This window comes from Prinia subflava, chromosome 8 (assembly GCF_021018805.1).
Source record: "Prinia subflava isolate CZ2003 ecotype Zambia chromosome 8, Cam_Psub_1.2, whole genome shotgun sequence".
Taxonomy (NCBI): domain Eukaryota; kingdom Metazoa; phylum Chordata; class Aves; order Passeriformes; family Cisticolidae; genus Prinia; species Prinia subflava.
In genome coordinates, this window is record NC_086254.1 from 25,570,566 (window position 1) to 25,588,094 (window position 17,529).

Here is a 17,529-nt window from a genome sequence, read left to right on the forward strand (position 1 = left end):
AAACCCAGATCCCGCCTTCCCGGCCCCCAGCGACGCTTCCAGCTCAAAGATTTGTCACATGGGTTGTGACAAGAGGACTCGTATCTAGGACAGGCCCAGGTTTCTTCACCTTTGCCCTAACACCTCAGCATTGTGCTAGACTGTGGCCAGCGACTGACTGGGTTTTTTTTATCTGATTCTTGTTTTTTTCCTAGTCCCGAGTTCTGGATTTCTCAAGCCCTTTAACTCTACAATTAGCAAAGGAACACAGGCCTGTGTCCATTTTCTAGGCTGCTCCTGAGGGTTTGAACACCTGAAGATTCTTTATTATTTGCTAGAAGATTTAGTTAATAGTAAAAATAGTTTTCTAATTTTCTGCAGAAGTTTCTAGTGACTGTGTAAATGAATTACCAGACTTTTTTCCATACATTAGCTAGAAGCTTTCGTGTTTGATAAACAGGTTTGGTAAACCAGACAGCTCTCCCCTCCTAGCTTCTCTTCCTTAGCTTTCAGCACTTTTTGTAGAGGGCCTGAGGTTTATTAGCTCCACACTATGAACAGAGAAATGCATCAAAAGGAGCAGCAGTGCAAGAATGGAGTTGAATGCAGATTTTTGGTATCATTCTCAAGAGTGATTTGGCTAGCTAGCCCAGGTTAGTTAAGACTTGCATCAGCTTGTCTGGTAGCCATTCACAGATCTCTAAAATTATCTGATGCCCTGTAGCCAGGCTTATCTCAAACTGAATAGGCTTTCCTCTCAACAATCTTCTCTGCTACTCTGAAATGCCAGTTCCTCCCAAGCAAACTATCAAAAAAAAGAATCCCAGAATGCCTCCTTGCACATGCATATTTACTGGGGGTTAAAAAAAAAACCCCAAAAATCAACCAAGTAAACAAACAACACAAAGCCCAGCAGCCACCAAAGCCCGGTGTCTGTGTGGTCTCAGCTGAAGCCCTCCAGCAGGGCTGTGGGATGTGGGCCCGCCCTGCAGGCGCTGGAAGCGGGGCAGGCTGATAACGCCGCGGTGGGACGCTGTGCCCGCTGCCAGGCTGCTCCTAATCTCCCCGGGGCCAACAGTGCCCCGAGCCGGCCCGTCCAGCACAGCCCCTCTGCCCGGTGCCTCCTGTGCTAATCTGCAGCTGCACATGTGCCAGGCTGTGCCCGGGCTGTGAACAGACCCGGGGCTCCTCGGGGCTCAGCACGGACAGGCTGCGACCGACTCTAGGCAGAAACGGGGCCCTCCTAGGCCGGGTTTGGGGTAAAGTCAGACTCAGAGGTTCACAGAAATGCAGAGGAGGAGGACAGGGAAAAGTGGCCCAAACCCACATCTGCTTCACAAAGCATCTCAGCTACCTGGTGTCATGTGTCAGAATTTTTAAGACTGTAAGGAAGTGCTTCAGAGGAGGCGCATGATTCTAGGGAGTTATTTTCAGCAAGAGGAAAAAACCCTATTGAGTGATTGCATATTTCTTTCACTTCCCTTTTTCCCCTTCCCTTGTGAGATGTGCTCAGCAAATCAATTTATTGCTGAAATTATTTTGTTTTATTTTTCGGACAGTGAGTTAGCACCTTCTGCCTCTTCCCAAACTGTGTCTATTGTGAATACATTGCATATTTTTAATTGTATTTGTTTAGTATTTATTATTGACATTGTGTCAAGACAGCTCCCATTCAGAATGCAGCAGTTGAATATACAACTCAGATGTGCATTACTGCTCTTAGCTAAGGATGGTTGGAGAAAACAAGTATGAAATGTGCATAAATTAAATGAGATATGCTTTTAAAGTGAATGTCCAAATAACCTTTTCAGAATTTTCTTAGGGAATTGTAGAAGATATCCAGAGCCATTGTGGGAAATACTGACCACGTGGCAATGGAACAGAACATTTTGTGTCATTCTGGATAAACTGAAGGGCTTAGAGAATACTTATTTTTTGGAAAACGATAAAATGATTGTGTTTTAAGGAAGCAAAATGAATCTACCTGAATTTAAGGTCTTCCTTTTACTGCTCCCTGCTCAGTATGCTCATAGCACAGCAGAGGATGACGGATGTTTGCTCTCTGCTTTTTTACAACACACTTCTGGTGCTGAACTCTGTGTTAGGAGCAGCTGTCTGTTCCTTCATTGGCTGGTGGGAGAAGAGGAAGTCATCGAGTGGAGGGGAAGCCTGGAACAAGCTGATTTTTCTTCTAGAACCATATGGAAGCTCAGAAATCTCTTATCTCTAGCAACCCATAAAGTGGTAAAGTAGTTACGTTCAGTGAGTCCAGCCCTTCCACTGTCACCATTTGATGCTAAATAATTTCAGGTGCTTTCCTAATTATATTTCCCCATCCTTAAAAGGAACATTTGCAAGACAGTGACAGTCATTTGACATGTAATGAAACTGCTCTAGGCTTCTAGAAGTCATTTTATCCTGGGTTTCTGCTGCTCAGTGATACTGGTCCTGGTTATCAGCAGCCAAACATGACTGTGCCGTGTTTTGTCCTGCCTCACAACATTTCCTTTAGCACAGTGAGTTGTTTCACTCAGTGAATGTTACAGTTCACTTCAGAGAACTTCAGTGAAATGGGGTTTTCACCTCTAGCGTTTTCCTGACAAGTCCTGAAGTACATCTGAGAGATAAGAAATTCAGAAATATTAGAAATGCTGTATTTCTTAATATCAGGAAATGAAGAGAGAGAGAGAGAGATGGGGGGAGAAAGAAAGAGCATCTGTGCAAGTTAGTCACAAGTTAATTCAAGTTTTGGCTAAAAATATGGATTCTTTAACTATTTAAGGACCATGCATCACTGAGGGTACAGTGTCATTTTTATGTGTTACAAAGTCTCTTTTGTTACTGCTCCTATTCCCCTCCTTCATGCAGTCAAACATCAGGAATGATGTTTGCTATTGAGCTGCAGTTTGCCTTGCAATGCACTGAATGTTGTGATTACAGGAGACTCCTGCTCATTTAGTTTAGCTTAGCTCAGTTGTTACCATTTTTATTATGGGTGTTGTCCTCTATGACTCACATGATGCTAAAATTTAAATTATGTGGCAGAAGCACATGTGCTTAATAAATTAAGCTCACTCACTTTGGGCTATAATCTCTACATATGCACATATATTTGTATATATATTATGACTAATATAAAATAATGAAGCATAAACAGAATATGCACATATATTCATGCACCACACAGAGAACTGGGAAGGGTGCATGTGACTGTTGTTTCCCAAGCCAGCAGTGGTGCATCCGTGCTGTTATAGGGGCACTAAAGAGGCCCTGGGCTCCCGGTGCAGAGCCTGGGGCTGGTTACTCCCCTGGCTGGCTGAGTGACAGTGCCTTGGGTATAAAAGGGCCCCCGGGCCGGGCTGTGCTGGCTGTAGCTGATAGAGCAGCAGGCTCAGGGCTCGTTCTGGGGAGCTGCAGAGCCTGGGAGAGGTTGTAGCCACCAGCCCGACCGAGCCACACAAAATGCGTGAGATCGTGCACCTGCAGATCGGCCAGTGCGGGAACCAGATCGGATCCAAGGTAAGGGTTCCTATCAACGCTGATCGTTAGCAGGAGATCAGAGGTGCAGGTCACACATGGGGGCTTGGGGGGTACAATTACTTTGTAACTCAGTGGTGGGAAGCCTGGTATGTTAGCAGGGAACTTGAGTATTTTTATATGAAATGAAAAGCTGGATTTGCTCCTCATGCAGAGTTTAATGTTCATTTGCAATAACTGTGGCCCAGTGATTACAGGTGCACCAGAGCATTCCTGCTGGGACTCCTGTTCCCTGGGGGAACTCATATACTCTGCAAGATACTGGGGCAAGTGACGGAGCCAGTAATTCCAGGGCTGTGAAGTTGTGCTGCTTTAGTTCAGCCATGCAGCAGCAGCTCTGCCACATTTTATTCTTAAATATCACAGAATCATACAATGGCTTGGGTTGGAAGGGGTCTTAAAGATCATATGAGACCATATTAATCAACAGCATAACCTGTGTTAGAGTGCAGAATGACACAAAGTGCCACTGGCCTCCTGTGAGAGAGAGAGATCATTCGGAGTATTCTTGTGTAGCTCAAACACTGTGACTCAGGGAGGAGTCACTATTGCTGACTCTCTGACCTAGGAGTAAAAAAGACCCCTCAATTACTATGCTGTGTGATGACCATCCGTTTTTTTTTTTTTAATTGACAAGTAGGAAGTTCTCCAAAGATTATCTATTTTGGGCTGGGAGGTCTTTTAAGACATGGGATAGTTGAGGGATTGTTGTGTTCTTCCCCCTTTCTCCCACACCTAACCTTGATTCCTTTTAATGTAACACGAAGCATGGAACATGCACCTTTTGGCAGTGGTGTATTTGTACACTCAAAATGGGACTGGATCCTGACCCACGATCCCTTTAATATTAGAATAGCCTGGTCATTACAGTGAGTGGGTGTGTCTGCATGAACACTGCTGTGGCTGCTGCCCAGATAAGAGCCCAGCAGAAGAGCACATCCATATGAGTGTCAAGATAGGACATTTAGAACCAGCAGCTGTTTGTGGAAAGCCTTGCTCACGTACAAATTTGCCTGTGCCAGCTTTGTTGTGCCATGGTCACCCTTGTGCATGACAGGACTCAAAGCAACTCTCCCTAATCCACATCCTCACCACCTTTTTGTTAAGCTCATACCAAGTAGTAACTATTTAAACTTTTAAAGTAACATCAATTTTCTTTTACTATAAAGAGAACAAATTGAGGCCCTCCAGCTATTAATGCACAGGTAATAGGTAAGCAGCATAAATGCTGCTAAAGTTTGTCCTCAAATTTATTTGGGAGGGGTAGAGAAGGATCCCTGTTCTGATCTGGTAAGTAAATGGCAAAGCATCCCCTGCTTCAGGCACAGTTCCCAGAGCTGGTGCTGAACATGTGCTGAAAATAAATAAATCATTCTCAGTGTGTTGTACCCCTTTCCCTTTGCAGTTCTGGGAGGTGCTTGGTGATGAACATGGGATTGACATCACTGGGAACTACCGTGGGGATTCACCACTGCAGCTGGAGCGAATCAACGTGTACTTCAATGAGGCTTATTGTAAGTGCCCAGCAGAACCAGCAGGGAGGGTAAAATAGGTAATTAAAAAACCCACAGAAAGCCTAAGCCACTCTAGGTGGATTGGACTTTCCAGAGTGGATTGTAAGCCTGTTTCTTTGACCACCAGCAGTAATTATTTGCATTCATTTTGTTTTCTTCCAGCCCATAAATACGTGCCCCGTTCCATCCTGGTGGACCTGGAGCCTGGGACCATGGACAGTGTCCGGTCCAGCAAAATTGGCCCCCTCTTTCGACCTGACAACTTTATCCATGGTATGTACAGCACACTGCCAGCAAAGTGACTGCAGGCATCTGTCCCAAAAGGGCCTTGGGAGTCCTTTAAAAGTTCTTCTGTTAACTTTGTGTCTGTTCTTTCTGTACCTCTGTTCACAGGTAATTCAGGAGCTGGCAACAACTGGGCCAAGGGCCATTACACAGAAGGCGCTGAACTGATTGAAAACGTCATGGACGTGGTCAGGAACGAGTGTGAGAGCTGTGACTGCCTTCAGGGATTCCAGCTCATCCATTCCCTTGGCGGCGGCACAGGCTCAGGCATGGGGACGCTCCTCATCAACAAGATCAGAGAGGAATATCCCGACAGGATCATGAACACCTTCAGCGTTGTGCCCTCACCCAAGGTATCCGACACCGTGGTGGAGCCCTACAACGCCATCCTCTCCATCCACCAGCTGATAGAGAACACGGATGAAACCTTCTGCATTGACAACGAAGCTCTGTATGATATATGCTTCAGGACATTAAAGCTCACCAATCCCACCTACGGGGACCTCAACCACTTGGTGTCCCTGACGATGAGCGGCGTCACCACCTCTCTGCGTTTCCCCGGCCAGCTGAACGCGGACCTGCGGAAGCTGGCGGTGAACATGGTGCCCTTTCCTCGGTTGCACTTCTTCATGCCCGGCTTTGCCCCGCTGACGGCTCGGGGCAGCCAGCAGTACCGTGCCCTGACCGTGCCCGAGCTCACCCAGCAGATGTTCGACGCCCGGAACATGATGGCAGCCTGCGACCCCCGCCGCGGGCGCTACCTCACCGTGGCCTGCATCTTCAGGGGCAGGATGTCCACCAAGGAAGTGGACGAGCAGCTGCTGTCTGTCCAGACCAAGAACAGCTCCTACTTCGTGGAGTGGATCCCTAACAATGTGAAGGTGGCCGTGTGTGACATCCCGCCGCGAGGGCTGAAGATGGCGGCCACGTTTATCGGCAATAACACGGCCATCCAGGAGCTCTTCATCAGGGTGTCCGAACAGTTCTCGGCCATGTTCAGGAGGAAGGCGTTTCTCCACTGGTACACAGGGGAAGGCATGGATGAGATGGAGTTTTCCGAAGCAGAAGGTAACACCAATGACCTCGTGTCTGAGTACCAGCAGTACCAGGACGCCACTGCAGACGTGGAAGAATTTGAAGAGGTAGAAGTGGAAGCAGAAGCCAAGCCAGAAAAGGAAGCAGAGTAAAAAGTATCAAAACATTCTCCTAACGAGCCTGTTCACCTTCACTAAAGACGAAGCAACAGCCATCATTTGCATACCCAAAATAACGCATTTCTTCAGAACTTGTTCTCTGCATCTGGTCAAATGTATCTGATACTACAGCACAGTGCTTTTGAAATTAATGGCAGCTCTGCTTTACTGTCTCAAACAACTGTTGACACTGAATCTCTCCCAAACCAATCCACTGTGAAGACACGTTATCTCATACCAGCCTGTCCTGTAAATGGATTCACTTTTAGAATATAATCACCAGATACTGAATGTACCATACAGCCGCTGTGCCTGTGTATATAGATTAGGATCATAAGCAATAGCAAAATATGCTCTCAGCTCATCGCATTTATTTATTGTCAGGTAAACACAGCCCCTGCTGATTGTGAACTTGTTACTGTTTTAGGAACACATGCACATCTCTGAGGCCTGCAAAGGCAGTGACTCTTTTATCACTCCACAGACTGAAGTAGATCTGCAGAAAAAACAGGGGGCAAATGACTGAATATGCACATTATTTTATAGGTACTCTAATTGTTCTATCACATTGCTGGCTTATATTATTGCAGAGCTTGTATTCATGATCATGGTGTGGTTTGTTTTTAACTACAGGTTGAGTTACATTAGCACACTAAGTTGTGACATTGTGTAAAAGTTTTGGTGTGGTATTTTTTATTTTCCTAGGTACTAACTACTGTAAATTTTTTTCCTAACATTCAGTACAACAAAAACGACATAGAATGGTTTGTAGTTTGTTAATATAAATTCTATGCTAGTCACTAAAACAAAACCATATTTTACCTTCAGTGAAAAAAACTTCTTGCCATCACAGCTTCCTACTTAACAATGTATTTATAATATTATTTTAAATAAAGATTATATACCATTCTATGAAAGTTTTGTACTTGAAACATTTGATAGATAAACCCCCATAGTTTATTCTTCGAAGAACTAACTTTGAATTACATTAGTTATACTCTTAGATGAAAAGGTTTGTTTTACTCTGAAGGAAGTAAATTTGAGTTCAGTCTTGGTGAAGGAACCTGACGCAAATTCTCCTGTGCAGTGGGACAATGCTGTCCCTGGTGGAGGACACACAGCAGCAGGAAAATGCAAAAACTTCCCCCAAAACCAAACAGCTTGAAGTGCATCTTTGCCTCTCAGCCAAGGGAAGTGTCCCTCTGCATTCCCATTTCCCAGAATGTTTTCCCCTCTCCCTCTCTTCCATGTCAGGACAGTGTTAATGAGGATAAACAATTCAGATTCCTGTGTCTCTTTGCCCCACCTCTTAAAAGACACCAAGTCCCCGATTCACTGTTCAGTGTCTCAGACTTGGAGATTAGACCCCCAGCAGAACATCCATGGTACAATTATCCTGCTTCCAGTTCTCATAACTATATGCTATATTACCTGTTAATACAGATTTTAGCCAGAATTTTTTAAAGTAATCATTAAAATGTAGCAGGCAGAAAAGTTTTAAACAACAATCAAATCTCTCACTCATTTATGTACCTGAAATATCAGCAGGAAACCCAAAAAGAAATTTGGCTTAAAAATAAACAATGCTGCTGAATGTCCACACTGTGCTAAAAGCAGTGTTTTATTTTAACAGAACGGAAAGTAAATGTCTCTGCAGAACAGAAACTTTGTTTCAAGAGGAACAACACCTTCTACACATTCAGAAATTACATTTATTAGCATTCCAATTTACATACAGAGGCAAATTCTGCAGTTCCTGTGATGACATTACACTGCAGTCTTGAGCTTGCCTACAGCTTTGCACTTTGCTGTTATTCATCACAGATCAGCTCCTACAAGAGATTAAAAATACAAGTTATTCGATTCAAGAATGTGTACAAGGTACACTTCAAACCAAATATAATAATATTTAATCTCAGATCAGGAAAAGAAGCTGTTCTATCCAGAACAGAAAATATTTCAGCTGTTTGTGATGTATGGAATGGCACAAATAAAGGTACAAGCAGCATCTGTCTCACAGAGAGCAGATAACCTCTGTTATCTGTACCACGAATGTGCTGATGAGGGGAAGGAGCAGCTCAGAGAGGCTGTCTGCTGGCTTAGCACGCCTGAAACATGCGAATATCCCAGAGAAACCTGTGAGCATCGCTACAGCCCCCAGCTGTTCTCGTAAGGCCACGAAAAGCGTGACCAAACCCCGGGTGGCTCAGTGCAGGGTTGGACACACCGTGCATGTCACCTCACCAATGACACTGGGCTGTTTCCCCTCACACAATCAGGTCAGACACCTGCGCACATTCGCACCGCACCAGCCGCAACCCCCTGCACTGCCATGCCCAGAAATGGAGCCGATTATCTCTGGATACTGGGGATTAATGGACTCAGCAGTCACGGACTATCGCTAACGCCACGCTTGCACTACAGAGCTCCAGCCACGCACCCAGCCCACCCCACCCACTTACATTTCACTCCTTTTTGGGTTTCACCGTTTTCACCGTGGCCACCGCTGCCCTCTCCGCCTCCGCTTTGTACTGCGGCTTCATGGCGGCCCGCACGGCCTGGGCGCAGATCTGCGAGTACCGGATGTAGCTGCGGCCGGGGGGACAGAGCGCGGTGAGCCCCGGGCCCGGCCCCAAACCCGCGTTCCCCCCGCACCGCTGCCACCCGGCCAGGCTCTCCCTGGCAGCCCCGTCCCGCCGGCCCCTCGCCCCCGCGGGGCTGTCGCGACCGCAGTACCTGAGCCCGGCCTGTCGCCAGTACGCCACCATGGCTGCGGCTCCGCGCGGCAAGGTCAGCGCGCGCCGCAGGGGACGCGCCCGCCGGCCAATCAGCGGCCGGGAGCCGCTCACGCGCGCCGCCGTTCACGGGCGCGCGCCTCCGGCAGCGACCAATCAGAGGGCCCCGTTCCGGCGCGCGGCTCCCGCCCTTTCCGCCTGACACGCCCCGGGCTCGCCCCGCCCCTTCCCCTCGGCCCGGGCGGCCCCGCGGCAGTGAGGGGCGGTGGGCGGGGCCAATGAGGGGCGCTGGGCGGGGCCAATGAGGGGCGGCCCCGCGGCCGTGAGGGGCGGTGGGCGGGGCCAGTGAGGGGCGGTGGGCGGGGCCAGTGAGGGGCGGCCCCGCGGCCGTGAGGGGCGGTGGGCGGGGTTGAGGGTTCAGTGTTGAGCTGATTATTTGCCGGACATAAACTAGACGTCAATTACCTAAGGAACATAAATTAAAGGCCAAGTTTTCTATGAGGCTTATGGCTACTTACAGAGCGCTTGTGTTAGTTACACATTAACTCCTTCCTCAGTAATCCTGTTGTAATCTAAGCATCGGAGCAAGTGGTTAAAAGGGAGTGTTTTGCACCTAAGTCTCTTCTTAACCCTCTATGCCATCACTTCTTTTTTCCTGGATAAGACACTAAAAAAACCCCACTCCACAACCGTTCTACAAGCATGTGGAGCTAGCGATTGTTTTTTGAACAGAATCTCTTCATTTTGGAGTTGATGTGTGCGTGGCCAAGCTGTGACAGTTCTGTGCCGGTGCCTTGCCATGGGTTTCCTTTGGATGTTGATACAAACACCTGAAATTCAATCATTTGCTCTAAACAGTTCCATAAAAGCCAACATAGTAAACTGGAAGCTATTGACACAAAGAAAAATAGTCACTTTCCCACATACAATAAGCAAAAAGTTATTAGAAGATTCAAATCATGTTTGATACGCAAGCAATTTGGTCCTAACGTTCATTTAAATAATTAAGACAAAATACTTAAGGAGATTAAATACTGGCTTTCTAACAAATCCTTGCACCTTTGTCTTGTTCACTTACTTCCTTTCATCCAAAGTCAAACCATTTTAAAAGCGTAGAGCAATTTTCAGCTTTATTAGAGATCTCGTTTAGTCCAGAACCATTGCCATTAACAATCCACACGGTGATGTCAGGGAAGAGCCACCAGAACAAAAAGAACAACTATTCCCAGATATGTCAGTCTGTCTCCAGCATACAGCAGTAAGATCTGGACCAGTGATCTGTTTTATTTTTTTAATTGTTAAACAACTCTGCTCCTATAGAATTTTGGGTTAATTTCTTAAACCCACATATTGCAATCATTCCTACTTAACTTTAAAGAAATAAATAGAGCAAATGAGGCAGGAAAAAATTCTTACTTCATGAATTTGTTTTCTCCTTTATTTTTGTGTGAAACATTCTAATCTTGTGATTAGAAAGATGTGGCATACTGGAGCAAAGCTTTCCAATTTGCAGAAATTTTGCTCCACAATTTTCTTTTCCTGCCACATCTGTCTCTGTACCTCCCTGCGAAATGCCTCTACAGCCTCTACCTGCAATTCTGTGACATTAACTCAGATATAAATCCATAATGGAGAGACACGACCAAATTGCAATTATTTACACATTTAGCTCTATTTACTATTTGTTGGTCTTGACAGATAAAAATTCAGCATGAACTGAAAAAGCTAAACCTTTGGGGGAGGTACCAACCATGCTGAGGCAGACTGGATGTCAATCAGTGACAGAAACTGTGCTCTACAAAAATTCCAGAATAAATCTTGATGTTTATGCAGCTGTTACAAGGCACCTTTATAGATTTGTATGATCTCTTTTTCATGCCCAGTTCAGATGCCAGGAGATATTTTGTAAAGCCCTAAACTTTCCTCAGGTAAGAATTTGCAGCCAGAGAGCAAAGGAGAGAGCAGATAAAGGAGAGAAGTTTAGAAGGGCAGGGAGGTTGCAGAGGGAAGGGGGTGGGTTAGGAGGGTCAGATACAGAGATCGAGAGAAGCTGCCGCGGGGCGATTAGCAACATCCAGAAATGTCAGCGTGGACAGGTCTGGGGGCACTAAGGACGTGAGGTTAGACATGTCCAGAGAAACTGGAGGAGGGAGGGAAGCAGCATCCTGAAAGGTGAGATTGGAGACATCCAGAAAAGGTGCAGAGATGAGATTGGGAACATCCTCAGGAGTGGAAGAAGACAATCCAGAGGAGCGCTGAAACATGAAATAGTTAAGATCGGTGAGGTCTAGAGATTCCGACGAGGTGGAGGAGCTGTACTCGGAGACACCTGGTGAGGATGGAGGGATTGTACAGGAAAAGTCCAGGGAAACATCTGTGGAGGACGAAGAAGTGAGGCTGGACAGGTCTAGAGAGAGTGAAGAAGTGGGGCTGGAGAAATCTGTGGATAGGGAGGTGACACTTGAGAGGTCTAAAGAGATTGAAGAACTGTCGCCAGACTGATCCACAGAGCCTGATGAAGTGAGACTTGATAGGTCCAGTGAAACTGAAGAGGAGAAACTGGAGCGCTCCCAGGAATCTGAAGAGGTGAGGCTGGAGAGCTCTAAGGAAATCGAAGAGGAGCTACTGGAGAAGTCTGAGGAGAATGAAGATGTGAGGCTTGAAAGGTCCAGAGAGGATGAAGACGTGAGACTGGAGAATTCCACAGAGGATGAAGAGCTCAGACTGGATAAATCCAGTGAATCTGAAAAGGGGATTTTAAAGAGTTCCAAGGAGGCTAAAGTCTTGGCACTGGAGGGGTCCAGGGAGGCCAAAAAAGTGAGACCAAGTAGGTCCAGGTAGGCTGAAGAGATGACACTGAAAAGCCAAATAAATCCTCAACATGATGGGTGTTAAATTAGGAATATTTTAAACAAAAGATCTCTATTATCACACCAAAACAAAAAGCATGACCCTGAAAAATACTTTTTTTTGAAAATACTGATTCAAACTGTGTACTTGGTCTCTTAGTAGTTTCTCTTTTGGTGCAGAAAAGCTCCAGTAATAGGAGCCCACAGAATTATTGAGACCATTGTGCCTTTCCAGGGGACAGAATCAGATACACACTTGCAGACAAGTCTTCTCTCCTGGCACGTCTGTCCTTGTTCCACCAACTTTATTTTTCTGTGTAGCACATGCAGGAATTGTTTTTGGAAGCTAACAATGTGCTGAACTGATTCTGTGTCCAAGAAATACACATTTCAGCAACAGCAGTTCTAACTGTTATTCAGATAAAAAGAGGTCTTATTTTGTTACTTTTCTTTTATACTTCTGGATATAAAATCTGTATAGTAACAATAATGTTTTATTTGTGCTAGTTTGAATTGTTTAATAAAAATATCCTAAAGGGAAGTTATGATAGAAGGCAGACGTGATTAAAAGGGGAACAGAACAGCTTAAATTTCAGTTCAAAAAGGTGGATCTAATTTTAGTGTGAGTAGATCAAGAGGCTGATCCACAGCTGCCTTCCCTCGTCTCCAGACTGCTCGGAGCACTCAGAGCCGCGGCTGCCGCTCCAGACAGGCACAGGGAGGCACAAAAAGCTCTTCCCTCATCACAACCACATCTTACAGACCAAGAAAGTGCCAGGTACAGGCACAGGAGGCTGCAGGTGAACGCAGCCCAGCCTCTCCCCTGTTCTTACACAACCCACGTCCAGATGAGTGTGTAATGGATTTAACATAATCACCGCGGGGGCAGCTCCCACCCAGGTCACCTCTTTACTGAGGCAGGTGTCATCTGAACAGCCACTGAATTTGAATGGTGTCCTCCTATGCAAAAATTTAAATCGTGGGGATTTGGCACAACGCAAAAATTGCCATGCTAAAAAAACAGCTGCTCATAAACCATTGATGACACCCCCAAAAGTTCTTGAATATATTTAACGTTTATAGATAATGCTTCTGTAATTTAAGAGCTGTTGCAACATGGTTGCACTTCTTTCAAGAGCACAATGTTTATAGATCAAGAGGCAAAACAAATTACTTTTTCCAAACATACATAATTTATGATGAAATGACAGGTTTTCTTGCTATGAAAAGAATTAACCCTTAAGAATCTCTTGCTATCTAAAACCACTATAATTTTGTCACTGTCTTTAATCTCAAAGGTCTCTCAAATGCATTTTACAAGGGAGAACAAATAAAAAAAAGGCAAATTACAATAAAAAGCTGGCGTCCAACAGGCTACAAATTCCATCCTCTCTTCACTGAGTTCTTTCTATCCTAATTTAAAATAACAAAGTTATAGCACTTTTTCCTACGAAATAACACTATCAAGAAACGTGGAATTCTGGTCCCCTTTGTACAAAATCTAGAGGTCAGTAAGAACGTTTCCTACCTTGGGTAGCTGTGGATTTACCTCCTTTCTCTGCCTGGGTAAGCCATACTGGGCTGTGCTGGTAAAGCTCTGCTGTCCTCTCTGCTGCTGACCCTAATCTGCTGCACAGCCACTGGAAATGGTGCCCTGCTGATGGCAATGCGGGTCAGCTCCTGCTAAATCTCCTGTCTGAGCACAGCCCTGCCGTGTGCCAGCAAACACCTCGCTGAAACCAGCTCTGGCTTCAGATACAGGTTCAGTTCTGTGCTCTTTCCTATTACAGAAAAGTATCTTAGTTGGTGAAGCAGGTGAAGACATCAATTTTCAACTTCTGGACACCTGGATTCAAAGTAAAAATGCTTTTGCAGTGTCATCCAAGACTCAGCTGTCAATTCTACAAAATCTAGCATAAATAGCCTAAGGAGGGACCCAGGATCTGCAGAGCAGAATTCAGGTACACTGAAGTTTTAAAAATCTTATGCATTACTTCCTCTTTTTTTGTGTGTTCAATAACTTGTGTTACTTTCTAAATGTGGTTATAACAAAATAGCATGATGATGTAAAATATTTTATCCACAGCTGGTGCTCATGGTCCTCCTAAGGTAAGCAATTGGTTCAGCTTGGTTGTAATGAGCAGCTTTACCTGTAGAATAATTCAGTTCTACAGCAACATGTAAAGCAAAGCTATGGAGTTACTTAGGATAGAAATGAACAGGCCCTGTGCAAGTGAAAGAACAACCTCCACCTGAAGAGATGGAAGGATTCTAAAATGACTCACTGCTTGCTTCCACACAAGCTCTTTATCAGCACTCTTAGCTCTTCCATAAAAGTGAACCCCAGCAGGTTGCTGACCTTCCTCTCAAACCAATGCTCTGTCAGGGCCAGGAGATTGAAAATGCTGCAGTTATCAACACTGGGTGCTCATGTTTAGTATTTATGACATTTATTGGAAATATAAATGCAAGTAAGAGACCACAAGAGACAGATCAGCAGTGTTGCAGGAAATTGTTACAATTTTTCTGCGTTTTTTGAAGCAAACCCCTGGCTGGCACTTGAAGCACTGATTGGTTCATATCACATTCCTCCACCTCTGCCACTCCACTTCCTGTGTCCCTTCCCCTTTTTTTGTTAATTTTATTCCCTCCTGCTCCTTCAGTTCTGTTCCTCCAGCTGCAGCTGCTTTCTCCTCCCACCTCCTCCATTCCTTCCAACCATGCAAACCCAGAGCTCCTCTGACTGCCCCTCTCAGCAGTGCTGTGTTCATCCACACTCCTGCAGTGAACCTGAACAAATCCCAGCCCAAGCAGGCTGCAAATCTTTCCACAGGAAACTGAAATCTGGTTGCTAGTGAAAGCCAGATTTGCAGAAAAGCAGAGTTATTAAGAAGCAAAAAAGACCACAGCAGCTGTGAATGTGTATTTTAGAATATGCATTTCAAGAAAAGCCACTCACACCAGGGGTCTCTTCACCTCCACCCCTCTCATTTTAGGTTACTCACCTCATAGTCCTAAAACACAAATAGACCAGGAAGTTTCAGGAATTAGCCAGAATCGAAACAAAATTTTATTTAAAAAGTGCCACATACAGAAAGCCATACTCTGACAGAATGAAAATGCAGGCATATAAATAAAATAGAAAAAAAGTTGTTGAATGCCTGTAAAAATTAAACAGTAAGGTTTTTTTTCAGTGCAAGGCCAAACTGTGAGTTCTATTATGCAGTCCTTAGTGCAGAAAAATTTGGAAATGAAAAAACTGACTTCAGAATATCAAATGATGCTCATGGCTGAGCAAACATATAAAATGAGTTTCAAGCTAAGCATTTTTATCAGAAATGATGGTACAGTTTTGCAGAAGTTTCACATACACTTTTAAAATTGAAATGTTGTTTCAGTTGTAATAATGTCCTGTAAAAGTATGGCAAATCTCAATGACTTCAATTAGTAAGGTAGTCTCAAACCATTTCTGTTTAGAAAAATATTCTGTTTAGAATAGTTAATTTTTAAAAGTTATATATCTATATTCCTGTTTTCTTCCCCCAGCACAAACCTTACGGAAGTGTTCTTGTTTGTTAAAATAAGCTCTGGTTCTCTATATAGCAGACACTACTTAATAGGCAATTTGATATCACAGAAATGGCATGCAAAATCAAATCTGCTGGGCTGGGTGACATTACAGTTCATAAAGGCTAAGAGGGTCTTGAAATCTCTTGTAAACTTAGAATCCAAATTCCAGGAAAAACCCTTGGGCACCAGAAGACCACCATGAGCTACATCTGGGCTGTGCCTCTGCATTTTCTGTTCACTGAAGGAGCCTCGTGGGGCAGTCCCTGCGAGCAGCTGCCAGTGCCAGGGGTGACCTTTCAGCTCCTGCAGCAAAGGGCAGGACCAAGAACCTGCAACCAGTACCAGGAAACAGAGACTGGAGAACACCAAGTGAAACCCTTGGGAACGCACAGGGCCTTGGACTGAGCAAATTAGTTCAAAGGGCAAAGGGATCTGGAACACTGGTTAAAGTAAAGGACAACACAATATCCCGTGGGTGGAGCAGGATATTTCTGGAACGTGATCAAATTCATTAGTATATTGTTAAATACTACTTCCTCTTTTGTTTAGGTATCTCCTCAGCCACCTTCACAAAGGTTTTCTAGTCTTTAATCGGTTTTTTGAAGTGAACACCTACTGCTGCAGCAGCTTATGAGATTTTATGGCTCTGTGCTTACTGCACCTTAATGTAATGGGCTTTCAGAAATGGAGATACTCATTGCAGAAGATAAAATTATTTAATTAATTTTAAGGTACTGCATGCCCAGCTCATTAATGTTGCATTTAGGAGCAGGATTTAGGTCTTGGTAGATAAGTAAGAGACACTTTGATGTTTTTTCCTACAGTGACTTAAAAACTATTTGAGTACCGTGGTAGTTCAACCAGTCAAGTTAAAAAGCTTATCAAAAAATATTTTGTACATTCTTTTATATGTCAAGCATCAAGTAATAAGCTTTCTGTAAAACCAAGTTGTATCACACAACTGTCAAAAATCAACAAAAAGAACAATGCTGGAACAACCATTCTGCTTAATTTTGGGCTTGGTCCCAAAAGAGGTAGTCCGTAAGTCACACACAAAATAAAAGTTAGCCTAACATGCCAGTGTCCTCCACCATATGCAGCCTCACCACTAAATGAGGCTAATTCATATCTGCAAACGTTATAAATTAGAGTTCATGTAAATACAGGAACTACACTTGAAATTTATTTCCTCATCTGTAACCGCAACTCGGTCCAGGTGACCCAATGTATTAACCAGCCTTTGAGCCTCAGCCTCGGCAAGAATTCAGCTTTTCTCCAGATTCAATTTGTAACATGCCTAATACACACATCCTTTAAATAAAAAAGGATACATGTATTTAGGCCTGGAGAGAAGCGGCCTCATTAGTGAGCCAGGTCTAAGAACTTTCATCATTTCTCTACAAATGCTGCTGCTGCCATTGAATTCCTCATGGTTCCTCTTGCTGAAGCTGCAAACTCTTCAATTTCAGCATTCAGTCTCTTAATTACCCATTCCAATGCTTCACGGCCCTACAGTTAAAAGAAAAGTTTATTAGTGTGTAAATCTTAGTAAATAAGTAAATCAGTTAAACTCGTACTGAAAATGACTAAAGACACAGTAGTTGCAAGAGGAAGGAGCAGAAATACATGCCTCTGATATTTGTTATTTCAGTAACTGGAGTACTGCTGGAACATGTTCTGCCTGACATTTCATGAAAACAATTCCCTTTATCAGCAGTTCTCACATTATGATCCACAAAAGACTTTTTATCCAGACTGCTTTATCGTTCTCGAGGCTGAACTCAAGGTATCTTTGGATTGCCAGAGGACAGACTCAACTAAAATACTGTTTTATTGCTCCCACATAACTATTTCAGATCTGTATGAG

General features: G+C 44.4%; 4 protein-coding genes across 10 annotated transcripts in view; 1 reads left to right on the top strand and 3 right to left on the bottom strand.

Moving 5' to 3' along the window:
• The first annotated feature begins 141 nt into the window (after nucleotides 1–141).
• On the top strand, nucleotides 142–6,575 carry TUBB1 (tubulin beta 1 class VI). Its single transcript, XM_063404246.1, has 4 exons — nucleotides 142–3,498; nucleotides 4,922–5,030; nucleotides 5,193–5,303; nucleotides 5,424–6,575. Exons 1-4 carry the CDS (start codon nucleotides 3,442–3,444, stop codon nucleotides 6,500–6,502), a joined length of 1,356 nt encoding a protein of 451 aa, XP_063260316.1. The 5' UTR covers nucleotides 142–3,441; the 3' UTR covers nucleotides 6,503–6,575.
• Nucleotides 6,576–8,111: 1,536 nt separating this feature from the next.
• ATP5F1E (ATP synthase F1 subunit epsilon) lies at nucleotides 8,112–9,402 on the bottom strand. The gene is made up of 3 exons (XM_063404250.1): nucleotides 9,245–9,402; nucleotides 8,971–9,097; nucleotides 8,112–8,340 (listed from the first exon to the last, which is right to left on the bottom strand). The coding sequence occupies exons 1-2, from the start codon at nucleotides 9,274–9,276 to the stop codon at nucleotides 8,974–8,976; spliced, it is 156 nt and encodes a 51-aa protein (XP_063260320.1). The 5' UTR covers nucleotides 9,277–9,402; the 3' UTR covers nucleotides 8,112–8,340; nucleotides 8,971–8,973.
• A 1,868-nt stretch (nucleotides 9,403–11,270) lies between these two features.
• On the bottom strand, nucleotides 11,271–15,102 carry LOC134554371 (uncharacterized protein DDB_G0271670-like). The gene is made up of 2 exons (XM_063404916.1): nucleotides 15,098–15,102; nucleotides 11,271–12,099 (listed from the first exon to the last, which is right to left on the bottom strand). Exons 1-2 carry the CDS (start codon nucleotides 15,100–15,102, stop codon nucleotides 11,271–11,273), a joined length of 834 nt encoding a protein of 277 aa, XP_063260986.1.
• Nucleotides 15,103–15,139: 37 nt separating this feature from the next.
• Nucleotides 15,140–17,529, bottom strand: part of PRELID3B (PRELI domain containing 3B) — a 56,518-nt gene continuing 54,128 nt past the window's right edge. For all 7 annotated transcript variants that reach the window (XM_063404252.1, XM_063404254.1, XM_063404253.1 and 4 more), the window contains one exon: nucleotides 15,140–17,171. In XM_063404252.1, coding sequence (XP_063260322.1) covers nucleotides 17,052–17,171 — 120 coding nt within the window. In that variant the 3' untranslated portion in view covers nucleotides 15,140–17,051. The remainder of the gene's footprint in view (nucleotides 17,172–17,529) is intronic.

Coding starts and splice junctions, on each gene's coding strand:
- TUBB1 (XM_063404246.1), top strand. CDS start 3,442: ATGCGTGAGATCGTGCACCTGCAGATCGGCCAGTGCGGGAACCAGATC. Junction 3,499..4,921: donor GGAACCAGATCGGATCCAAG/GTAAGGGTTCCT, acceptor TTCCCTTTGCAG/TTCTGGGAGGTGCTTGGTGA. Junction 5,304..5,423: donor ACCTGACAACTTTATCCATG/GTATGTACAGCA, acceptor CTCTGTTCACAG/GTAATTCAGGAGCTGGCAAC.
- ATP5F1E (XM_063404250.1), bottom strand. CDS start 9,276: ATGGTGGCGTACTGGCGACAGGCCGGGCTCAG. Junction 9,098..9,244: donor TGGCGACAGGCCGGGCTCAG/GTACTGCGGTCG, acceptor CCCCGGCCGCAG/CTACATCCGGTACTCGCAGA.